Here is a 25,471-nt window from a genome sequence, read left to right as displayed (position 1 = left end):
TCCCAGAAACCACATAGATGGCTCACAAGCATCCATAATGAGATCTGGTGCCCTCTTCTGGTGTGCATGCAGACAAAACACTGTGTATATATGATAAATAAGTAAATCTTAAATGGAGATGATAAACTCTAAGGGGGAAGGAAAAACAAAACAAAAGAACCCTCATTCTTAATTTTTCACCTGTTTCAGTCCAAACCCCCAAATCCCCGGGACTTGCGTTGTATTTCTGTGGAGGTGGTGATTAAAACCGGGGCCTTGTGCAAAAGTCCAGGTACATCCTCCAGTTTCTACTACCCCGTCCCCACCTCCAGGGTTTCTCTGTGTAGCCGTGGCTGGCCTCGAACTCTCGTAGATCCATCTGCCTCGGGCTTCTGAGTACTGGGATTAAAGGCGTGAGACACCGTCTACGATCACTTTTTAAAAACGTTTATGCCTCCAAAACCTTGACAACGCACAATATCCCTGCACTTACGCTGAAATCTTTCAGAACTTTGGAGACTTTGTTTTTTTTTTTTAATCTTAAAAAACAAACAAACAAAAAAACCCGTCACGTCAGAACCTTACTCGTAAAGAGTTTCCGCTGGCCTGCCAGTAATTAAGACGACCAAGGTAAAAAGGAAAGAAAATCCAAAAGGCACTCCAGACAGCTTCGATGGAGGCCGCGCCCATTCTGACTTCCTATTGGGTAGCCCTACCATCAGTCTCACTTGTAAATAAACCGGGGGGCGGAAGCCGGTTGGGCAAAGGGTGGGATCTTCCTGTTGCCGTCGCCAGGGCTGCGGTCGTTAAGAGGCGTGGCTCCTAGGGGCGCGGGAGGGCGGGGCGCGCGAAGCCCCGCCTGCCCTATCAGCGCGAGGGCGGGGCTCGCCGCTGATTGGCTGCTGGCGCTGCCGTTCCGGGACAGTTGCTGAGGAGGGGCTCGCGAGGAGGAGGCGGCGGCCGCGTAAAGCTACCATGGCGGGAGGAATCAAAGTGGCGCCGCGGTCGGCGGTTGGTCCCGGGCCCTGGCGCATGGGGGCCGGGGGCGGTGGCGGCGCCGCCGCGTGGCTGCTCTTGGTCATGTCCGGATGCGTGGTATGCGACTCAGGTACCATTCGGGCCGCAGCTGCCCGGGAGCGGGTGGAAAGTGGGTTCATCCCTAGGGTGCGGCCCGTTACCCCGGTGCGGCGCGGGGTGCCGAAGGAGACGCTGCGGGGAGCGTCCTGGGGCTGCTCGTCCGAGGCCTGGCCTGGGTGGGACACCCTGTAGCGGGTGCGAGGTGCTGCTGGGTCCCTGGAGAGTGGGTTAGAACGGAGGCGGTCTGGGGACCGTTTCGTCCTGAGATAATGTCACGAGAAAGTAAACGCCCCACTCATTCGGTTCACTAAAAACACACTGGATAGAGTCGAGTAGAGTTCACCTGAATGGTTTTTCAAGTCGGGGTTTCTCTGCGTAGGCCAGGCTGCCTTGAACTCGCAGAGATCCGACTGCCCCTGCCTCCTGAGTGCTGGGATTAAAGAAGTGTGCCACCACGCCCTCTTGTTAAGACCCCCGCCCCCCCCCCCCCCGGAATCAATTACAGTCCAATTGCCCAGAAAAGAGAGAAGGGTCATGAGCTTTGAGCACATCTTCCCTAAGTTTGCTCACTCTTTCATGCACATTCATTTTATACTCGCTGCTGGACTGGGTTAAAAAAAAAAAGATGATTTTGTGCTCTAGTCCGGAAAAATGAAAACATTTATAAGAAACCGATTTTTAAAAAAATCGCCTTGTTAAACAGTGGACAGCAGAAAAAGCGATGATTGCAAACGCCCACTGGAGGGAGTAGCAACCCCAGAGAATAAAGACAGTCAGTCAGCAGTCATGCATCGAGCTACACGCTCAAACTGCCTGTCACATGCCCTCACGTGTGCCTTAAGAGGGTACATTGTTCCAAAGGGACTGAAAACTTTTTTTTGACAGAGGAGTAGGTGTCCAGCAAAGATTCTTTCCCAGATGCAGGGTGTAGAGGCCTAGGAAGCATTTGGAAGGACTGTTACCTGAATAAACTTTTAAATGGGGCCTTGAGCTGTGAGGAAATAGAGAACACTAAGTGCAGTCAGAAGTCCCTTTCTTTGAAGTTTCATTTACAGGGCATTGGGGATTGAAACCTAAAACAAAAAGCTGTGCATAATGGCACAGGGCTAGTCCCAGATCTCCAGAGACCAAGGCAGGTGGATCTCTGAGTGTGAGGCCAGCCTGATCTACATAGTGAGTTCCAGGACAGCCAGAGCTACATAGTGAGACCTTGATTCAAAACAAACACACAGCAAAATACATAAATAAAAAAGAAACTTACAAAGCTGGAGAAATGGCTCAGAGGTCAAGAGCACTGGCTGTTCTTTCGAAGGTCTTGAGTTCAACTCCCAGTACCCACATGGTGGCTCACAACCATCTATAATGTGATCTGGTGCTCTCTTCTGGCCTTAAGGCATACAAGCAGGCAGAACACAGAATAAATAATCTTTTTTTGTTGTTTTGGTTTTTCAACACAGGGTTTCTCTGTGTAGACTTGGCTGTCCTGGACTCACTTTGTAGACAGATTGGCCTTGAACTCATAGTGATGTGCCTGCCTCTGCCTCCTGAGTCCTGGGGTTACAGCCACCACACCCGGCTTAATAAATAAATCTTAAAAAAATAAAGAAAGAAAAATTTATAGCAAACTCTTCTCTTTGCTTGCTTCCCTTATTTTATTGAGACGGGGTCTTGTCATGTTGCTCAGGCTGTTTTGGAACTCACCATGTAACTCTGGAACTCAAAATCCTCCTGCCTCAAACTCCAGAATGCTGAGGTGACAAGCATCACCACCAGGCTCTAAAGTTTGTTCTAGGAGGGGAAGCTCAGGGGCCTTCTAATTTGGAGAAAGCTTATCTCTAGGGACAGCCCAGGGAGTGACAGCCTGACTGTGGGTGTCAGCAATAAAGAGCAGTCTTGTAGCATTGTAAAAGTCAGGCACTCAACCAGTAGAATGCAGTTTTTCTCACATATTGATTTCTTGTTGCTGGAAGTTTTGGAAACGTTTAATTCTAAGTGTTTTAGACTATTTAGCAAGTATTACTGCAGTTAGGTTTGAAGTAGGCAAAACCCTTGGAGTTTATTGCACATGCGCATGTGTACTGTTTTTTAATTATTATTTATTAGCATTATCAATATGCCCAGCTAGCAATCAATTAAGACACTGACGCTTGTTATATTTTAAAATAGCCTTAGTTAACCTGGGGCAGGGCAGACATTAATCCTCTAAACTACCTCCCATAGTGGGTCAGGTGTGCCCCACTCCTGTGCCATCTGCTTCTAATAACTTCTGCCAAGCTACCTCCCATCCATAATCCCAAATACTTGCAAATGTTATCCTCCATCCATGTTGGCCATGTGCTTTTCTTCTACCTAACCCATAGCAGCTCAATCTCTCCTCTCTTCTCGGGACCTCTCCTGGGGGGGAAGGGGAAGGATCTCTCTTCTTTTTCTTCCCAGGATCCCCCCCCCCCCCAACCTGGGAACCTTAGCCACACCTCTATCTCCTCTGCCCTGCCCAGGTGGGATGGCTTTTTATTAATCAAAAGGTAGATCATAGAGACAGCAAGCAGTAATTAGCATCAAAGTACATTAGACTATCCTCCAACGTGTGTGTGTGTGTGTGTGTGTGTGTGTGTGTGTGTGTGTGTGTGTGTTCTTGTGATTGAGCACATTCAGGAGGGGTCATGTGCTACCCTGTTTTTGAGACAGGTTCGCCTAGTGGGCCTGGACTTAGAAATTTGGCTGGACTGCTGTCTCCCTGGGTCCTGTCTGCATTGGGGTTATAGGTGCATGCCACTGTGCCTGGCTTTTCTGTGGGTGCTTGGCCCCTGAACCCAGGTCCATGTGTTTACAAAGCAGATACGTTACATACTGGAGCCATCTCCCCAGCTCCAGACTTTAAACTTTGATGGTGCGTATGTCCTTTGTTTATGGCCTACTGTATTATTTAATTTTTGAGCCACACTTTTGTAGCCCAGGTTGGCCCTTTTGTGTCAGAGAGTGACTTAAAATTCTTTTATTCCTTCCTCCCCCCCATTCCCCAGAGGGTTTCTTGTGTAGCTTTGGCTGTCCTGTCCTGGACTCACTTTGTAGAGCAGGCTGGCCTCTGTCTCTCAGTGTGCAGGGATGTTAGGTGTGTACTGCTATGCCTGCTTGACTTCCAATTCTTTTTTTTTTTTTTTTCCCCCTGGCTGTCCTGGACACACTTTGGTAGACCAGGCTGGCCTTGAACTCACAGTGATCCTCCTGCCTCTGCCTCCCTGAATGCTGGGATTAAAAGCATGTGCCACGATGCCTTGCACCTGACTTTCAATTCTTAATCCTTCAACCCCTACCTTCCATCCTTCCATGTGCTGGGATTAGAAGCATGTGCATCTGCATGCACCATACCTAGTTACAAATTTGTAAAAAAAATTATTTTTCGTGGTGCTAGAAATCAAATCTAGGACTTTACACCCACCACGCATGAGGTCTACCAAGCCACATCCCCAGTACTTGGATTGTTATTTATAAGGACTTTTATATAATCACAAAGTAAAATTTAGAGCTTATTTTTCCCTTATTTTATTGGATTTATTTTATGTGTTAGTGTTTTGTCTGCATGTAAGTATTTTTGCTACACATGTGCTTGGAGCCTGCAACAGTCAGCAGAGGGCATCAGATCCCTGGACCTGGAGTTACAGATGGATAGAGGTGTTGGGAATGAACCTGGATCCTGCCTAAGAAAGAGCAGCCAGTGCTCCTAGCCACTGAGCCATCTTTCCAGCCTACCCCCTGTATAAAAGAAAGTTCCATATTTTATATGTGGTCATTTGGTTTCAGTATTTGGATTTATATTTAAGAGATTTCTAGGCCAGTGAGATGGTTCTGAGGGTAAACAGAAATCACCACACAAATCTAGTGACCTGAGTTTGGTCCATGAAATCTATAATTGGAAGAGATAAATAACTCCCTGAAGATGTGCACGTGAGCACGCACACACTCACATCCTATCATATGTGGACACACAATAATAAGATAAAGAAACACCTGTAAAGGTGAGTTGATTTTTTTTTGAGGATAAATTTTAGATACACTTTTATTTACTAATTATCATTATTATTAGCTGAGCTGGGAATTGAGCCTAGGTCTTCAAGCATGTAGCATTTAGTGCTCTACCACCGAACTACAGCTCTAGACTTTGTTGTTGTTGTTGTTTTTTAAAACAGGTCTTGCTAGGTCGCCCTGACTCTTTAATTTATAATTTGTATTGGTGTTTGTTTGATGTGAGGTGAGGATCTGGATGGATTTTATTTTTCAAATAGTCATCTGTCTCAGCATGTAATTTAATAATCCTTTTCTAAACCTGCTGATTAAAGATGCTAAGTTTTAAAATGCTTTAATTAAATTTGTTGTTTGACAGATTCATATATGTGCATAGTCTGTTCTGATAACCATCCTCCACCCCTCAGCCCTGCTCAGCCCATCCTCCACCCCTCAGCCCTGCTCAGCCCATCCTCCACCCCTCAGCCCTGCTCAGCCCATCCTCCACCCCTCAGTCCTGCTCAGCCCATCCTCCACCCCTCAGCCCTGCTCAGCCCATCCTCCACCCCTCAGCCCTGCTCAGCCCATCCTCCACCCCTCAGCCCTGCTCAGCCCTGCTCAGCCCATCCTCCACCCCTCAGCCCTGCTCAGCCCATCCTCCACCCCTCAGCCCTGCTCAGCCCATCCTCCACCCCTCAGCCCTGCTCAGCCCATCCTCCACCCCTCAGCCCTGCTCAGCCCATCCTCCACCCCTCAGCCCTGCTCAGCCCATCCTCCACCCCTCAGTCCTGCTCAGCCCATCCTCCACCCCTCAGCCCTGCTCAGCCCATCCTCCACCCCTCAGCCCTGCTCAGCCCATCCTCCACCCCTCAGCCCTGCTCAGCCCATCCTCCACCCCTCAGCCCTGCTCAGCCCTGCTCAGCCCATCCTCCACCCTCAGCCCTGCTCAGCCCATCCTCCACCCCTCAGCCCTGCTCAGCCCTGCTCAGCCCATCCTCCACCCCTCAGCCCTGCTCAGCCCATCCTCCACCCCTCAGTCCTGTTCAGCCCATCCTCCACCCCTCAGCCCTGCTCAGCCCATCCTCCACCCCTCAGCCCTGCTCAGCCCATCCTCCACCCCTCAGCCCTGCTCAGCCCATCCTCCACCCCTCAGCCCTGCTCAGCCCATCCTCCACCCCTCAGCCCTGCTCAGCCCATCCTCCACCCCTCAGCCCTGCTCAGCCCATCCTCCACCCCTCAGCCCTGCTCAGCCCATCCTCCACCCCTCAGTCCTGCTCAGCCCATCCTCCACCCCTCAGCCCTGCTCAGCCCATCCTCCACCCCTCAGCCCTGCTCAGCCCATCCTCCACCCCTCAGCCCTGCTCAGCCCATCCTCCACCCCTCAGCCCTGCTCAGCCCTGCTCAGCCCATCCTCCACCCCTCAGCCCTGCTCAGCCCTGCTCAGCCCATCCTCCACCCCTCAGCCCTGCTCAGCCCATCCTCCACCCCTCAGTCCTGTTCAGCCCATCCTCCACCCCTCAGCCCTGCTCAGCCCATCCTCCACCCCTCAGCCCTGCTCAGCCCATCCTCCACCCCTCAGCCCTGCTCAGCCCATCCTCCACCCCTCAGCCCTGCTCAGCCCATCCTCCACCCCTCAGCCCTGCTCAGCCCATCCTCCACCCCTCAGCCCTGCTCAGCCCTGCTCAGCCCATCCTCCACCCCTCAGCCCTGCTCAGCCCTGCTCAGCCCATCCTCCACCCCTCAGCCCTGCTCAGCCCATCCTCCACCCCTCAGCCCTGCTCAGCCCATCCTCCACCCCTCAGCTCTGCTCAGCCCATCCTCCACCCCTCAGCCCTGCTCAGCCCATCCTCCACCCCTCAGCCCTGCTCAGCTCATCCTCCACCCTCAGCCCTGCTCAGCCCTGCTCAGCCCATCCTCCACCCCTCAGCCCTGCTCAGCTCATCCTCCACCCTCAGCCCTGCTCAGCCCTGCTCAGCTCATCCTCCACCCCGCAGCCCATGCTCCGAACTGCATATCACTTTCCCCATTTGTGTCTTGTTTAAACCCAGCGAGTCGCCAAGTTTAACTGGGACCATCTCTATGGCCATAGATTTGGGATAATCTATTGGAGCCTGGAAAGATGGCAGTTGGGGGCCAGCCAAATGGCTCAGGGGATAAGGTGCCAGGCCTGGGACTTGCATGGTAGAAGGAGAGAACCAATTCTTATCAGTTGTTCTCTGACTTCCCCACACATGCTGTAGCACCTGTTTGCGCACGCGCGCGCACACACACACACACACACACACACACACACGTGACACTGCGACACTGGCACATTCTTGCAAGGATACATCTAACACTAGATGTAAAAATGTGTAATCTTAGAAAGATGCTAGTTGTTACAGAGGCTTCTGATTTTGAACTGGATTACTTCTTGACAGAAAGGAACAGAGGGTATTTAAGAATTAGAAGGCGGCGCGGGGGGGGGGGGGATTGCTCAGCAATTTGCTCTTGGAGAGGACTAGAGTTTGATTCCCAGCACACACATCAGGGGCTGTAACTCCAGCTCCTCTGAAGCCAGAGCGTGCACACACTGACACACAGACACAATGTAGAACAAATCTAAGGGTAGAGTCCAAATGGTACAATGGGTGCCGCAGCAGTGCAAAGCTCTGGGTTTGCTGTCTAGTGCTGGGGGAAATGGAGTTGGTTTCCTGTCTGCCGCATCATGTGAGAGCTAAAGGCCAGCCTTGCTTGGGTACACCTCTAGGCCCTAGCTACTAGCTTTAGTGTGTCTGTAGGTTGATTTAATGAGCAAGTTGTGATACACTAAATTCTGAGAAGAAAGTGTTTTCCTGAATATTTGCTCCACTTTTTTTCTTCTTCAAGACAGGGCTTCTCTGTATAGCCCTGGATATCTTGGAATTCTTTGTAGACTAGGCTGGCTTTGAACTCACAGAGATCCACCTGCCTCTGCCTCCTGAGTGCTGAGATTAAAGTGTGTACCACTATCGCCTGACTTAAAAAAATCTAGGTTTTATTTGTTTTGTTTTAGATTTGTTTTTGTTTTTGTTTTTTTGTTTTTTGAGACAAGGTTTCTCTGTGTAGCCTTGGCTGTCCTGGATCTTACTCTGTAGACCAGGCTGGCTTCGAACTCAGAGATCCACCTGCCTCTGCCTCCCAAATGCTGGAATTAAAGGCGTGTGCCACCACACCCAGCTAAAATCTAGATTTTAAAGGATGTTAACTGTGGAGCTCTTTAAAAAACGTAAAAAATTTTAAAAGTATTTTTGAGCTTCTACTTTATTTGGAGGAAGAATACAGCTTTGCAATGATTCCTGCCTCTGTTTCCTGAGTGCTGGAATTATAGGTGTACTTTACCATACCAACCCATCCTCAGTAAATCCCTAAATACATTTTGGTTTTTCGAGACAGGATTTCTCTGTGTCACCCTGGCTGTCCTGGACTCTCTTCGTAGACCAGCTGGCCTCGAATTCACAGTGATGAGCCTGCCTCTGCCTCCCGAGTGCTGGGATTAAAGGTGTGTGCCACTACGCCCAGCTCCATAAATACATTATTTTCAAGTTTTACATAAACTTAGTCCATTTGTTTTCACTTTATGAGATAGGGTTTACTGTATAGCTCAAGCTGGCTTTAAACTCACTGTGTAGCATAGGTTGTCCTGGGCCTGTGATAAGCTTCCTTTCTTGGTTTCTCAATAGCTGGGATGACAAATGGTGCACCACTGTGCTCAGCATGAGTGGTGTGTGTGTGTGTGTGTGTGTGTGTGTGTGTGTGTGTACACAGATCTCTGTGAATTTGAGGCCAGCCTGGTCTATCAAGAGAGTTCCAGGACAGCCAAGTCCTCACAAGAAACCCTGTCTCCAATGCCCCCTCCAAAAAAAAAAAAAAAAAAAAAAATATATATATATATATATATATATATATTTCATTTCTTTGTTGTTTTGAAGATTCATTTACTTAACCATGCATATATCATCCTGCTTGCATGTATGCCTGCTCGACAGAAGAGGGCACCAGATCTCATCACTTTTTTTTTGTTGTTGTTTTTTTTTTGAGACAAGGTTTCTCTGTGTAGCCTTGGCTGTCCTGGACTCACTTTGTTAGACCAGGCTGGCTTTGAACTCACAGCGATCCACCTGCCTCTGCCTCCCAAGTGCTGGGATTAAAGGTATGTGCTACCACCCAGCTCATTAATTGCTTTTTGTATGGATAATTTTTGACTTGGATTTGGTTGAGGATCTTTTTAAAAATTTAAATCTATTTACCTTACACTAGAAACCACTGATAATTACCTTTTTACTTATGGCTGTTCAGTGAGTGTTCTGCGCAGGGTTTTGAAAATAGCTTAGATGGTAAGGGTTCTCGCTGTCAAACATGACCAGAGTATAGACCAGGGGCCGGCATGGTGGAAGGAAAGCATCAGGTTGTTCTCTGATGTATACCCACATCCCCCTCACTCCCACAAAAAAATGTAAAAACAAAATATTTTAAAATTTTCTGCATAATACAGAGATTCAATGAAGAAATAGAGTAGAGGTTCTGGGTTTAGTTTCTAATACCACAAAGAAAAAAGTTACTTAAATGTTTGTGTCATAGAATGCAGGCTGCATGGGAAGGCGTGGCAGAGTGGCCTTCCCAGTTCTGAATGACTAAGAATGAATACAGAGTGAGACAGTCTCCTAGTTTGCGTCAGAGCGGTGATGGATAATCATTGGCTGATAAAACAGCGGGCGCAACACAGCAGCCTTGCAGTCCTCTAGTCCCACTCAGGGGGCTCTTGAGAAACCCCAGCAAACCCTCCCAGTTCTGTGCTCCCTAGTCAGAAAAGGGGTGGGAAAAACCAACCAGGGGGTTATGTTAGCTGACTTTAGTTACCCTGTTGTAAGGCAGGAAGAGGATGGTTATGGTGGAAGTTGGCCTTGGGTATGAGGATCACGGACTGTTTACTAGCTGTGTGACTGTGGGAATGAATTTGCCTTAGGCGTCAGCTTCCTTGTGTGTAGAACAGATGATGAGATGCCTACCACACGGCGTTGTTAAGTGGGTTGAGAGAAGCAGACAGCAGACTCGGTGTTCAGAAAGGTGTTTATTACAGGGCTGGAGAGATGGCTCAGCAGTCAAGAGTACTGGCTGGTCTTGCAAAGGAACCAGGTTTAGTTCCCAGCGTGCACACGGGGTCTCACAACTGTAACTCCAGTTGTAGGGGATCCGACATCCCCCTCTGGCCTCTGTGAGCACTGCATTCACATAGTGAGAAGACACACATGGGCAAAACATACATACACATAAAAAAGAGTAGCTTTTATTATTCTGTGTTAATGTAATGAAACCATCTGTAACAGACAGTTAAGGGTGAAGATGTGACTCAGTGAGAGAGCACATGTGCAGTATGTTTGATGTCCCATAGTCAGTCCTACACAAGCACATGTGAGCAAGTGTGTGCACATGCAAATTGGACAGAGATAAACTGCTTTATTTTGTTTCTCGTTTCAGGTTTTTGTTTTTTTATATTGTAAGCCCAGGTTTAACAAAGGGGTCAGTTTAATTCATTCTATAAATGAGTTATGAGCATGCTCTGTTATGTTATACTTAATTCTTGTTTCCTTTTCTTTTTGCATAAAGCTGGAATTAATGTAAATGTGGTCATGCTTCAGGAGTCCCAAGTTGATATGAATTCCAGTCAACAATTCTGTTATAAAAATGTGCTTATCCCCAAGTGGCATGACATATGGACACGGATACAGGTAATTGGATGCCCCTCACCCAGGGCCTCTCAGCTCCCTTTACCAGCTTAGTGCACTATGGTCCTGAGGTGAGCTTCCGTCCTCTCTCCTGCAGTCTGCACGCTCATGCCTCTTTTGTGCCTTGTGCCTTGTGCCTTGTTTGGGTTGGAATCTGGTGTGCCTGTCTGCACGTAGACTCTTGCCTTGTGCGCCCCTTTCACTGTTTTGATTCTGAGAGAGGTCTCTGTGGGGAGAGTGACTTTGGGCCCTTTTACTTCATAACACTATTAAGTCACCCAGCAAGCAAGAGTCTGTGGCTGCGATGGTGACTGAACAAAATGAGCCTTTTGAAGATGCTGCTGTAAACATGGACACTGATAAGGGTGTTTGCTGTTCACGTCAACAAGAGAGCTGGGCTTGGGGCTTTTAAAAATTCCTTTTTTATTTTCTGATACAAAATTCATGCTGTATCTGGGGCACATTATAACCAACGTTTATCCATAATCAGTGATTTGTGACAATGCGTTGAACTTCTCAGCCTGTCGTTATGGGAAACATTTTCAGTTTTCTGGGCTGTTTATGACTAGCAATTTTCTTAATATCCCAGGTCCTTGCTTTGTATGATCGTAAATAGCTGTGTTGATAACTCTTTGTGCTTGGGAACTCCTTCCCCGCTTTCTGGCTTAATAGCAGACTCAGACCGTGTTAACAAGAGACTGTGGCAGCCGCCTCTCTATCGCAGCAGCATCATTTGCCAAATCATGTTTTGCTGCGGCAGCTGTGTGTTTCTGGTTAGCCCTGAGGGAAACAGGCACATGGCTCATGAGCTGTTTAAAGGTTTCTAAAAGTTATGTTACGAAAGTTTCTCACTGTTTCATCCTAATCTCATTTGTGTTACAGGTCCGGGTAAATAGTTCCAAATTGGTCCGAGTCACCCAGGTGGACAGTGAGGAGAAGCTGAAGGAGCTAGAGCAGTTTAGTATCTGGAACTTTTTTTCTTCCTTTTTAAAAGAGAAGTTGAATGACACCTATGTTAACGTGGGTCTGTACAGCACAAAGACCTGCCTCAAAGTTGAGATTATAGAGAAGGACACCAGATACAGTGTCATTGTGACGCGGAGTAAGTCTCACCTGATTTTCTGGTGAATTCTATAGTGCGATGGGACAGAGCTGTGGAGGGTGTAATCACTGAGACAGAGGTCAGCCCAGGACAGCTCATTCTGTTTTTATTACAATCTTGACTATACTGTGGTTCTTGACAACTTAGGGAGACTCCACCCCACATAAGACTTTTAAGGCCTAGAGTTAAAAGTCTCCCTCAGTAACTCGTTGCCCAGAGGTGGGCAGGCCCTAAGTCACAATGGTCAGTACTACTGAAGTCAGTCAGCCGCTCCTCCTCCTCCTCCTCCTCCTCCTCTTCTTCCTCTTCCTCTTCCTCCTTTCTTCTTTTAGTTTTTAGAGACAAGGTTTCTCTGTGTAGCCTTAGCTATTGTGGACTTGCTTTGTAGACCAGGCTAGCCTCGAACTCACAGAGATCCACCTGGTACTCCACTGCTCCAGACTAAATGAGTGCTCTATTTGCATGTACACCTACATGACAGAAGAAAGTATCAGATTCCATTACAGATGGTTGTGAGCCACCATGTGGTTGCTGGGAATTGAACTCAGGACCTCTGGAAGAGGAGCCAGTGCTCTTAACCTCTGAGCTATCTCTCCACCCGGTTCTGGAGACTTCCTGACAGAGGTAGTTAGTTGTGCTGCTCTGTTCAGGCCTATGTTTGAGGACAGGAACACTAAACAATAAACTTAGGAACTCACAACAGAAATACTTGTGGGATCATAATGAAAGGTGAAGACCCACAGTTTACTGTTTATTTACTGGACCTGGGAGAAGTTTTTTCTCCTGTTGGCATCTGAGAGCATGTTGGTAGAGGAGGTACACTCCCTCAAATCCTGACTCGGTTTCTCCTTGGTTACTCCTCAGGGTTCATGATGTAGGTTTTGCTACAGACATGTTATGCCCCTTCCTGTTGTCTGACAGTCCGTGGACAGGTGGCTATGTGAGGTTGGCCCGCCTTTGAGTGTTCCTTCTGTATTTACTCATCCTGCCATCTCCTGACTGTTCCTAGGCTTTCCTTAGACTCCCGCTTTTGAATGTAAAAGCCATGGGATGCTCTGGTGTGCCACCAAGGGGTCTGCTTGGGCCTCCAGGTCCTGAGTGAGATATGTTTGACAAGCAGACTTTTTAAGCACAGTGCTGTGTAGTGAGCAAAGTAGGAGATGTGGTTGGGTAAGAAAAACTCTAGGTAGAGTGCCTAAGGACACATCCAAAGTTCCAGGTCTATCTCTCAAGTTCCCTGAAACCCAAATACAGGGACCCCTTTTGAGCAAGTGTATGAAGTGATCACTTTCCCCCTAATCCTTAGAGGAAGGCAAAGTTGGAGTAAAATCTTCAGGAGAGTACAGAATAGATAGAAACCTGGTTATGTCTCGCCTCTGGAAGGATGCCCAGGATCTGGGTGGTGTGCATACTGCCATTTAGTTGGGCCATTTGCTTTGTTTGAGTTGACCAGGACTACCAATGTCTCCTTTTATAATACCTTTAACTGAGTCTTCTGTTAAGCAAACATTTTATTTGTTTCAGGATTTGACCCCAAACTCTTCCTTGTTTTCCTCCTTGGACTTACGCTCTTTTTTTGTGGAGACTTGTTGAGCAGGTAGGTGTGAACTTGATAAAACTCTTACCATAAGAATTATGATAAGTACTGCTATTCTCTCATAGGATCTATGCTTGGATATTTTAAAGACTTTTTTATTTTGTTTACATTTATTTTGTTTGTTTAAGACAGAATCTCACTATGTAGTGCTGGCTGGCCTAGAACTCAATTATATAGACAAACTCCACCTGCCTTTGACTCCCAAGTGATCGATTAAAGGTGTGCACCAACATAGCCAGCAGTTTCTTTTTGTAAAAAATGTGTATCTGTTGGTGCCTGCAGAGGCCAGAAAGGGGCATTGGATTCCCTGGACCTAGAGTTCTAGTCAGTTGTGAGTGTCCAACATGGATGCTTGGGACAGAGCTGAGGTCCTCCAGAAGAGCAACAGGCAGTAGAGACAGCTTAGCCCCATCTCTGGCCCTGCTTGGATATTTTAAAAATAAAAATTTCCCCCTGATTTGAATATGATTGTTAATTAATGTACCTTTTATTAGGTAGCTCTATCATTAGTTTAAGAGAGTTACCTAGGACTGTAAAGATGACTGTCAGCTTAGAAGTAATGTTACAGTTAAATTTACACAATGAAATTGGTGCCAAGTGTTACGCTGGTGAGTTCCATGCTGTTTAGATACAAGGGACAAGCACCAGGTACTTGTCCATTTCCTTCTTTTAGAAACCAGCTAGGATAGGAGAGCTTGACGTGCGCTAGTATAGAGGCCACTCTGAGAGGAAGCTCTGACCTGGTCCTGCTGAAGCCGCAGGAACCTGAGACTAGATCAGCCCTGGGTCTTACGGGAAAAGCTTCTGCAGTTATTCTGCTAAAAGAACATGGCAGTAAAGTGACTCCTAGTGATAGAACGCTCTCCCATTGATCAGTGCCTCACTCAGCCGCTTCAGAGACCCTCACCCGAGAGTGAGGCTTTGTACTACTTGTCCACCTTGGGCTGTCTGTATAAGACCTCCCTCCCCTCACGGCTCCGGGATCTGTGTAGAAGAGGTGGTGGATGACTCCCAGACACTACACAGATGAACACAGACTCTGGCCATGTCAACAAGTCCCACACTACTCAAACCAGTCAATTCCCATCATGGAGAAGGGGAAGTGGGCACAGAGTCCCGCCTCTAACCAGGAGACCATGTACAATAGAAGCCTGTGGGAAAGGGCAAGTCTAGTTTCTCCAGGCTGGGGCTGCTCACCAGGTGTATCAGCCACCCTCCAGGAGGAGCTGGCCAACACAACTACAGAATGGACTCCGTGGGTTGTTTTGTGTGTGTGTCACAGTTTCCTTAGGGCTGTTCCACAAGCACAGGTGAAGGTTTGTTTACAGCCGCAGGCTGCAGCACTGAAAACCGTGTCTCCCTCTCCCGTGGCCCAGTAACTGTACAAATTCTTTATGGGGCACAGTGGCTCATGAGAGGCAGGGGAGTCTCTCTGAGTTTCTGGCCATCCAGGTCTACATAGGAATTCCAGGACAGCCAGGGCTACATAGACCCTGCCTCAGAAACCTGAAATATAAAATAGAGTGCAGCAAGCGTGTCGTGCCTAGCGTCCGGCTCTCACCACTCTTCCCCTTCCTCTTAGCTCTTGCACTCTGTGAAGCCTTTCTTCATGGTGCTCCCTAAGCCTTGGAGGGGCTGGTACAGCTACTCCACTTAAGGCTGGACATTCAAAGGCCAGCCACGCTAGGTGCTTTGACCAGTTAGGAATCTGCAGCCTCACTGACCACTGCAAAAAAGCCTTTGATGGGCACATTGTATCCAGTTAGCAGAAGGAGAGCAGTAGCTCTCCCATTGCGGTCCACAAACTCCTCAGCCATGAGCTTTTGATGAGGGCAGCAGCCCCAGATGTGAATTCTCTCCTGTGGAATGGGCATCAGATCCAGTCTCAATGTGGTTGGTTATTCCTAAAACAGATTTCAGTGCACTCCTATGGTGTCTTGTGTGGGCAGTCAGTATTGCTGCACGTGGGGTGCGGCTGAGAGTTGCCACCCAGCATCCTGCATAGCCCCTGCTGGCACTATGAAGGCCACCCAACTCCAACTTGATTTTTCTGTCCTCTGTGTCTACAACGTGCAGCACATCTGAAGAGCAATGGAGCCAGGAGTGAGCCTGAGAGGACCTCGTTGATACTGACCTTCATAATCTATCAGCCACTTTATCCGCCCACATTTCTGTAGCTTTAAATACTGCACGGATTCCTCCTGTTGACTTGATGCTGTCTAGCTAGGGCACTTGTGACCCCATCAGTACTCTGTAGGACCTGCAATAATATTACATAGTCATGATGTTTTCTCTGCAGGAGTCAAGTTTTCTACTACTCCACTGGCATGAGCGTGGGGATTGTGGCCTCTCTGTTGATCATCATCTTCATGCTCTCCAAATTCATGCCCAAGGTGAGTAGTTAGAGTCGCCGAAGTGCTGAGGATGAGCTGGGCTGTCTTAGAACACTGTGCGTTTGTGTTGACGCTGATGAGCCTGCAGCCGTCCTAGTTTTTTATTCTGAAAGACGCCTGCATGGTAAGACAGGAAGCTGGACCACACACGAGCTCTTTACTTGAGAGCATGTGCGCAGTGGGGACTGAGAGCCACTCTGTGTTCTAATTGCAGAGTTGGGCTTTTCTGTTACTTAGCATCTCATCTGTCTGTGCTCACTGCCCGCTGTACCTTTGTAGGTATAAAGCACATCTTTTTAAAGAGATAGGTTTTTATGCATTTTGAGTAGGTTGAATTGTAAGAAAATAATGTCCCATTTGCTTCTTTTACAAAAGCCTTGTAACTTTTGCTTTCATTTCTACTTTGTCTAGAGAAGTCCCATTTATGTCATCCTGGTAGGAGGCTGGTCTTTTTCTCTGTACCTCATACAGCTAGTTTTTAAGAATTTACAAGAGATATGGAGGTGTTATTGGCATTATCTTCTGAGTAAGTATCGCTGGCCTGGCTTTCCCTTGTGAGTGTCTATAAGATGTTTGATTGTAAGATGTTGCCTGCTAACAAGGAGTCGCTAGTTAACATCATTTAATTAACTTGTAGAAATTATAATTTTCTACTTATTTCTAATACCACTATCTCCTTAACATCATCTTTTGTTTTTGGTTTTTGGTTTTTGGTTTTTCGAGACAGCATCTCTCTGTGTAGCCTTGGCTGTCCTGGACTCGATTTGTAGACCAGGCTGACCTGGAACTCACAGCAATCCACCTTCCTCTGCTTCCCGAGCGCTGGGATTAAAGGCGTGCGCCACCACACCATGCCTGGCTTATCTTTTGAACTCAGATGCTGTTGATAAGGATGAAACTTTAATTTGCTGACATTTATCTCTACAATAAGCAAAGCTTAAAAACTTAAATTGGCTTTATTAATGTTAATTTAAACATGTTAGGAAGGGGAACCTTAAAAAGTAAAACCGCGCCAGGCAGTGGTGGCGCACGCCTTTAATCCCAGCACTCTGGAGGCAGAGGCAGGCAGATCTCTGTGAGTTTGAAGCCAGCCTGGTCTACAAAGCCAGTGCAGGACAGCCAGGGTAACATCGAGCAATCCTGCCTCAAAAAACAAAACAACAAAACAAAACAAAAAAGTAAAACTGCAATGAGTCTTGTATATAGTAAGAAAAAAAACCTTTTTTTTCTTGATAGGAACTCAATTATTATTTGAGAATATTAATGTAGATTTTTATATTTGGGGATTAAAATAGACTAGAAATGTTCAACATGTAGCTTTTAAAAAAGATTTAGTTTTGATTGGTGGTGGTACATGCCTTTAACCCCAGCCCTTGGGAAGCAGAGGCAGGTAGATTTCTGTTTTCAGAGACAGCCAGGCCTATGCAAATAAACCCTATCTCCAAAAAAAAAAAAAAAAAAAAAAAAAAAAAAAAAGCCAAACCAATCAAAAACAACAACAAGAGATTTAGTTAGTAATTATATGTATGTGTGTATGTGTGCGCACTTGAATGCTGGTCCTGTCCTGTCAGATCACTGCATGCATTGCCCAGTGTGGGTGCTGGGAACTGAACTTGGGTCCTCTGGACGAGTATTGAGAAATTGTGAGCATGTATCCAACCCCTTTGTTATTTGAACTAAGTAAACTTGTGATAAAAAAAGATAAGAGTGATACATATAAGCATGTGAGGAACAGTGAATAAAATTTGTTTCCTGAAAATTCAAAATAGGTAAGCAATTGAGTCCAGCTCTTGCCCGATTCCCCGGCTCAGTAGATGCCGTCTAGGAGTGTGCTTGCTCTTCACGCAGGCTCAGTAGACGCCGTCTAGGAGTGTGCTTGCTCTTCACGCAGGCTCAGTAGATGCCGTCTAGGAGTGTGCTTGCTCTTCACGCAGGCTCAGTAGATGCCGTCTAGGAGTGTGCTTGCTCTTCACGCAGGCTCAGTAGATGCCATCTAGGAGTGTGCTTGCTCTTCATGCAGGCTCAGTAGATCCGTCTAGGAGTGTGCTTGCTCTTCACGCTGGCTCAGTAGACGCCGTCTAGGAGTGTGTTTGCTCTTCACGCAGGCTCAGTAGACGCCGTCTAGGAGTGTGCTTGCTCTTCATGCAGGCTCAGTAGACGCCGTCTAGGAGTGTGCTTGCTCTTCATGCAGGCTCAGTAGATGCCATCTAGGAGTGTGCTTGCTCTTCATGCAGGCTCAGTAGATCCGTCTAGGAGTGTGCTTGCTCTTCACGCAGGCTCAGTAGACGCCGTCTAGGAGTGTGCTTGCTCTTCATGCAGGCTCAGTAGATCCGTCTAGGAGTGTGCTTGCTCTTCACGCAGGCTCAGTAGATCCGTCTAGGAGTGTGCTTGCTCTTCACGCAGGCTTGAAAGGAATGACTTCTGCCCCTTCACAGGCTACGTCCTCACTGTTGGATTCCTGAGTTTCGCACTGTGCTACAAGTATGGACCCCTGGAGAATGAACGGAGTATCAACCTGCTGACCTGGACGCTGCAGCTGCTGGGCCTGGGGCTCATGTACGCCAGCATTCAGATGCCACACGTCGCCTTGGCTCTGCTTGTCATTGCACTGTGCACCAAGAACCTGGAGTACCCTGTGCATTGGCTGTACACCACCTACAGGTGACTAAAGGCAGTGTAGCTTGTGTCTGCGTGTCAGATTGGGATGCTCTTTGCAGCAAAAGGATGTAGAGCTTTTCCTTGGGAACCTCTGTGAGGAATCACTGTGCTGTTTCTACCCTTGCTCCTTTCTCAGTTGAGTATATTTATTACTTTTTTCTTTTTTTTTTCTAAAAGTATCCAGTAAAATGTCCTGTGTTCTGTTACCACTAGGTGGTGCAAATTATATTGTTGTTTTGTTTTGTTTATACTATAACCCTCAGGTTCAGGTTTCAGGTCATTTCATGCCAACTATCAGATGTTTCCAAAAATCTTAATCTTATTTTAAGATGAGATTTATAGCATGTTATTCTTGCAAAAGTAAATGGTCCTGGATTCTGAGGTTGTCAGTGGCTGTCCCATTGCAGACAAAATGGTACCTTCAGTTTGCGAAACTAGGTTCATGAACCCTAACATTATAGCATCATTTCGTTGTTTTTCCACTTATTGGAAAATAAATATTTTGTCATTTATTGGAAAATAAGTGAGTTTGCCTGCTCTGGTTCTTCACTCACAGTTTGGCATGTGAGTTGGGAGCACACTGTACTGAAAGGTGCGTGTGAAGGAAGGTGGAGGTGACGGCTGAGTGTCTAGTGTGTGTGGTGCGTGTGAAGGAAGGTGGAGGTGACGGCTGAGTGTCTAGTGTGTCTGGTGCGTGTGAAGGAAGGTGGAGGTGACAGCTGAGTGTCTAGTGTGTCTGGTGCGTGTGAAGGAAGGTGGAGGTGACGGCTGAGTGTCTAGTGTGTCTGGTGCGTGTGAAGGAAGGTGGGGTGGCGGCTGAGTGTCTAGTGTGTCTGGTGCGTGTGAAGGAAGGTGGAGGTGACGGCTGAGTGTCTAGTGTGTCTGGTGCGTGTGAAGGAAGGTGGAGGTGACAGCTGAGTGTCTAGTGTGTCTGGTGTGTGTGAAGGAAGGTGGAGGTGACAGCTGAGTGTCTAGTCTGTCTGGTGTGTGGTTGGCCTCCCAAAACAAGTCGAATAAGGATGGATGTGGACGCTGATTAATGACTCATGGTGTTATTTTGGTGAGCGCAGAAGGATGTGCAAGGCAAGAGAAATGCCTGTCCCCCCTCGCCTCCTGACAGAAGAAGAGTATCGGATACAAGGAGAGGTGGAGACGCAAAAGGCTTTACAGGAACTCCGAGAATTTTGTAGCAGTCCAGAGTGCTCCGCCTGGAAGACTATATCTCGAATTCAGTCTCCCAAAAGGTAAACTGTTGGCCTGATGAGCCGGGTGTTTATGGGTAGTTCCTGAGTTCTGACAGAGATCATACTTGTAGATAACTGTTATATATTGCCCTTTGATTACTGTTCCCTAGTAGTAGTCAGGAGAAAGTCATCTGTGCCATCATGGAGGAATCTTTCCTGTTTCCCCAAGGCGGCTGCCTCCTTGTTTTGATAATGGCATTAACTCGTGAAGACTTCAGCACCACGTGTTAAGTGTGGCCCTTGAAGTCTGAGTCTGCCCTCCCCCCTTTTTGGTTGGGAGTAGTTGTACCAAAGAGTATGTGAAGTTTCAATTTGGAATCATGATAATATAAAGTTTATAGGGCCACAAGTGCAAAGCACTGTAATGCCTTAATCTTCTCTTATCAGGAATGTGGTGACTCAGGGAACCTTAGCACTTCGTAACTAAAAAGGGCAGGGTAGTGATGGGCAGGCAGGAGGAGGGTGCCCAGGATGTCCATCTGTGATCTCTTCCTGTTTCCTGCCTCGTTCTTGCTTCACTGCATATCTGCCATGGCACAGGACAGGACTGCAGCATGCTGAGCTTTCAGCCGGGTCTTACTTTGGAAGCCATTTGGGAAGGACAGGCAACTTTCTAATGAGCACCCCTCTCTTTTGCAGATTTGCTGACTTTGTGGAAGGTTCTTTTCACCTCACACCAAATGAAGTTTCTGTTCACGAGCAGGAATATGGCTTAGGGAGCATAATTGCCCAGGACGAGGAGCTGTCCTCAGAGGAGGAGGGCTTGGAGGACGCCACTCTCACACACAACTACTTGTGGACTTAGATGGCAGTCAGCTACTTGTGTGTAGACTGACATGATGCCTTGATGACGCATGTTGTAAGTGCTGTGCGGTTCTCCCAGGCTTTAGAACCGCACAGAGAGATGAGCGCTCCCCACTGAAATGAGGGCCGAGTGGCTTACCCCTGGCAGCACTTCCAGTGGTCTCCAAGTGCTGTGGTAGCTTGCTTCTGACAGCTGAGCTGTTGGTCTCCTTTGCTGTTCCTGAAGAGACTTGCTGGCCACAGATAGCACGACATTCTGGCTCCTGTCTGAAAGTTCACTGAATTCTGGTGACTTTGTCACTGTGACAGACCCTTAAAAAAATAAGTATTAAGTGCAGTACTGTGTTCAGATGGAGGCTGCTTCTTCTAAAGAGAATCTACAAGTCTGAGCCATTTTTACTCCCGTCTACTTCTGTTTCAGTGGATCCTTATAGTAATCCTTGATTGAACTATTGAAGAAAAACTAGATTGTTGCCTGTCTTGTTTTTTAAAACAAATTATTTTTTTAATGCAACAAATTCATGTCCTAGAAGCAGTAAGTTCTCAGGAGTATAAACCGTGCCGACCCCATATATTGGTATAGACACTCCATGGAACCCCTGGAGCTGCTCTTGAGTTTGCTTACATTTAGAAAAATGTTTGCTGGCCTTCTGTGGGCTCTGATTCCTAAGCTTTTTATTATATTTAACACTGGCATTTTTCTCTGGCCATTTCTCACCACTCAACTCCCCACTCAGAAGGGTCTGTTCCCGTCCCTGTGGGGTGTGTGCAGTTGGGAATCTGGCTCATTTTCCTCTCCTCCTCCTCCTCCTCCGTCCTCTCCCTTCTTGCTGACACTGAGGCTGCTTCTGCATCTAACAGCTTTGTTTTACTTGTCCTTCCTGGGTCGGAGTCTTGCTGTGTGCCTCGGCTGGCCCTTTACCTCAGCCTCAGGGCCAGAACTTTACACCTGTGCTGTTGTACCAAGTTTCTTTTTTTTCCTTTGTTTTTTGAGGCAGGGTTTCTCTGTGTAGCCTTGGCTTTGTAGACCAGGCTGGCCTCAAACTCACAGAGATCTGCCTCCCTGGGTGCTGGGATTAAAGGCGTGCGCTACCACTGTTCTGGCTTGCCAATTTTTTTGTCCTGTTTCTTACATATATCCCCTTTACCTTCCTGTATTATAACTGGGCAGAGAAGTCTTTTTTACCCGCCCCATTCGGATCACATGTGTTTGAGTTACTACACACTCAGCACTATCCCAGGGCTGGGGATGTAGCTCAGTGGAGAGCGCTTGCTTGGCTCAGCACGCGAGCCCTGGTTGGATTGTTAGCACCACAACAAAACCAACCTTAGCCCCTTGCCCTTTGTCTCCTTTATAACCTGTTCTGCCCATCAGGCCTTCATTGCCACCTGCATGCTTCCAGATGAGGTCATTGTTAAGCCCTGGAGCTAGCTGGGATTTCTTTGTATGCAATTTTAGTTATGTACCTGCCACACTTCACATGGCAGAGAAGTGACCTCAGCTGGACTTCCCGTTCCTGATGCCCATTCCATTGTCAGCATCAGACACGGTCCCCTGAATTAACTATACTCAAAGTTGCATTTCTGTAAGAGATGCTGCCTCTTGCTGTAGTGACGTTAGCTCCAGAACCCTTGCCATTGCAGATGCCCAAAGAGGCTGGCAGTAGCCATTGTGAGGGAGCACACACTCAAGTCTCTGCCGTTTGCTTGGTTCTTTCATTGTGATCTTCACCTTGCCTGGGAGAAGTGTGTAAAGAAGTATGTAAGTGTGTAACTTGTAACCCTCAGCCGGGGAGGCGGATGCTCGCTCAGGTGTGCAGCATTAGATTCCTTGTCTTAGCATCTCTGAGGAGGAAGGTGATATTTTCAGGGAGCTCTCAGGGCTTCTTAGACCTGCTATCAGCATGTCATTTTGAAAGACCCTGGGCTCTACTGCTAGCATCCAAAATGTCAGCTGAGACACCTCTCCAGGTGGCCAGTTAGTTATTTCAACCAATGTTCCCCATAGCCTTAAATTGTCCTAAAGTGACACCTACCTCAAGTGGTAGACAGTGGTGTAAGGAGGAATGGAAAAACGAGCGGTGTTTGAGCAGATGCTGTGGGTTAAAGCTGGGCAGTACAGGAAGCTTTGCAGTAGGGAGCCTTTCTGTCTTTGTGCGTTATGAATATGGTAAAACTTAGTCCCCTTTCAAAGAACTGTTGAAACTCATGAAAGGGTTAAAGCTCAGGCTTAGTGCTTGTTATGCAAGCCCAAGGCTGGGTTCACTCCTGGCATTGCAAAAGTAAAACCCACCGCTAACAACAAAAGCCTCCAGAATACACAATTTTGTAGCCTTCTCCTTAGAAGTTGTATATTTTACCTAGTGTGTTTTAATGTAAAAAAAAAAAAAGTTCAGCTGTACAGGTAACGTCAGATCTTGGGAGACCACGGTGCAACCCCAGATCCCTCCTTATGGATGGTAAAGGGAGGCAGCCTCTGACTTAGATCTTATTTTAATGAGAAATCACTGTGAATGACTTCCTCTTCTGTGTGGTGAACTCCCTGTGAAATAGGGCTTTCATTTAAAGGCCTTTTTTTTTTTTTTAAACTGAGTTTGGGGTGAATAAACCAAGCTCATTTTTGTGCCCCTGCTTGGTAGTTGGAGAACTGAGTGCTGTGACAGCTGCTTTCAGACAGTGCCTTCTCTAAGTGCTGTGTATCCTTGCCTTTCCTGCCTGTGTGCCTCAGCGTGCCCAGACATTGTTTTACTCAGCTCAGTCTCATCACTTAGACGGGCTGAGCTGGATGCTGGAGCCTTGTCTGCTGCCATGTCAGCGTCTTGCTCAGCAACCATCAAGCCATAAAGTGGTTCTAGGGCTTAGGGTCTCATCAGTATTGGAAATCTATTGCTTCTAATTGGTTGGCCTAAGTTTATAGACCATGACTCCCACTGATGGGAACACAAGAGGCAGTGGGCGTAAAACTTTACAGTAGTTTCCCTTTCCTCATGAGAACATAGTGAGCAAAGCCAGGAAAACTCCAGCAGCTTTGATTACTTCATTACCTTGAAGGAAGAAGGAGCTAGTCCCACGCACACAGTGGCGATCTGCTTCCATCCTTGGGCATAGCCTTTATCCTACCCTTCTTGGCATGGGTGACCCACACAGGTCAGAGAATCCTCCCAGGCCTCATACTCAGGACTTAATTGTCCTTAGTCTTTTTGTTGGGGGGGGGGGATGAGCTGAGAGGGACCCTGCGTTAGAATGTCCCTAGTGCGCTCCTTATAACACTTCTGAAGTGAACGGTAAACGTTGAAGTGTGAGGGCATAAAACTAAGTGCCCTTCTAGTGTTCCCTTCTCTCAGGTCTAGCATATGAGATGGTTGTCTGTTTCAATGCTGAGAATTTGAGCGCAGGAGAGGACAGCGGTGCAGATTCACTGAACTCTCACCTTAGTCAGGCACTGAAGCCAGGGAGTAGGCACACGAGACAGACGTGCCTAAGCCTTCTGCTTGTGGTCTTCGTGCAGTTGTGCAGTTGTGGTGCCCAGTAACTTTGTGACTTAACTGTGGGTTCTGGTTGGGGCCCAGGTGGTTCGTCAGGCATAGTAGTGCATACCTGAACTTGGAAGGCTCAGGTGACAGGATCACCTGAGTGAGCCTTTGAAATTAGCAGGGGCAACAATGGTAACCCCATTTCAAGCTAGGAAGGGAAAGAAGAGTGTTAGGTGCCTTCCATGGGTGTCACTGTTGGTCCTTTAACCTCAGCAGGCACAGAAGTGGCCACACAGACTCACGTGTGCCATTTTTCTTTGGCACACATTTTTTCTGGGGCTGGTATTGTTTACACAGGGTGCCACGCTATAGTCCAGGCTGGCCTGGAACTCAGTATATTTATTTCCCAGGCTAGCCTGGAATTCAGGGCAGCCTTGCCTTGTCTCCTACGTGCTGGGATTGCAGACCTGCCCTAGCTACCATGCCCACCTTCCTTTTTCTCATTCTTGGTGATAACTTGAACATGGCAAAAGCACTTCTTTGAACTTGCAGGCAGCCCGGGCATCACTGTGTGACAACAGATGCCCCTCTCTGAACCTTCAGGCCTGTCAGCCTGCAGGGGCAACAGTTTCCAGTCTGTGGAACGGATACTGAAATAATAGGGCTAAGAGATTACTAGGTAAGTTTCAGCCTGTGGGTAATGCCCTGGTGTTACTCAGGTGAATCATTTGTCATTTATACCTAATAAATGTTAAGACAGTATCAGGGGCGGCTGTTTGCTACAAGTCTTCCACGTTTCTGTAAGAAAACTGATGCCATGTATTTTTCATTTTATTATGGTCTGTAAACAATCTCAATTTAATAAAGCTTTATATGCTGTATAATGGTCTTTTAAATTAAAATGTGTTATTGTGTGTGTGTGCGCACGCGCACGCATCTGTGTGTGAATGTACTCATGCTGTGGCACACGTGGGCATCAGAGGACAACTCGAGGGAGTCTGTTCTCACCATGCAGATTCCAGGACTCAAACTCAGGCCATCAGGCTTGACAGCAAGCACTCTTACCCACTGAATCTCTTAATGAGCATACATTTTTGTGTGACTCATACTTTCAGATAATTGGCAGTTAATAATCAGTTTCATGTGTATTTTTTTTTTCCCTCCTCCTTAACCACACCTCCTCGTCCTGAATATATTTTGGTTTACTGTTTTGGAGCCTGGGAGGTTTGAGACAGTGTCTCGTGTAGCCCAGGTTGGCCTTGAACTCCTTATTTCCTGTCCCAGTCTCTGGAGTGCTGGGATCACATGTATGAGCCACCAGACCCAGCGTATTAAAGTTCCTGTGGCTGGGAGGCTTGTCCAGTGGGTTGGTGTGATCAGATGGCTGCTCGCAACTAG

At 47.4% G+C, this 25,471-nt stretch overlaps 1 protein-coding gene across 2 annotated transcripts; it reads left to right on the top strand.

Annotated features, from left to right (window-relative positions):
- The first annotated feature begins 891 nt into the window (after positions 1-891).
- Positions 892-21,066, top strand: NEMP1 (nuclear envelope integral membrane protein 1). 2 transcript variants are annotated; one of them, XM_084760004.1, is made up of 9 exons: positions 892-1,087; positions 10,684-10,805; positions 11,685-11,904; positions 13,429-13,501; positions 15,801-15,894; positions 16,306-16,420; positions 18,330-18,555; positions 19,623-19,796; positions 20,436-21,066. In XM_084760004.1, exons 1-9 carry the CDS (start codon positions 955-957, stop codon positions 20,599-20,601), a joined length of 1,323 nt encoding a protein of 440 aa, XP_084616130.1. In that variant the 5' UTR covers positions 892-954; the 3' UTR covers positions 20,602-21,066. The 2 variants fall into 2 exon arrangements, with proteins under 2 accessions (XP_084616130.1, XP_084616131.1); XM_084760005.1 differs by having other exon boundaries at positions 937-1,074.
- The last annotated feature ends 4,405 nt before the right edge of the window (positions 21,067-25,471 follow it).

The sequence above is a fragment of the Acomys minous genome (genome assembly GCF_964271855.1).
Source record: "Acomys minous genome assembly, chromosome: 15".
NCBI lineage: Eukaryota > Metazoa > Chordata > Mammalia > Rodentia > Muridae > Acomys > Acomys minous.
The sequence above is the reverse complement of the archived record's forward strand: the minus strand, read 5'-3'. Positions and strand labels throughout refer to the sequence as shown.

Excerpts from the sequence above, each read along its gene's own strand:
- NEMP1 (XM_084760004.1), top strand. The coding sequence starts at position 955 with ATGGCGGGAGGAATCAAAGTGGCGCCGCGGTCGGCGGTTGGTCCCGGG. Across the intron at positions 11,905-13,428 it reads CAGTGTCATTGTGACGCGGA|GATTTGACCCCAAACTCTTC; the intron begins GTAAGTCTCACC and ends TATTTGTTTCAG. Across the intron at positions 19,797-20,435 it reads CGAATTCAGTCTCCCAAAAG|ATTTGCTGACTTTGTGGAAG; the intron begins GTAAACTGTTGG and ends TCTCTTTTGCAG.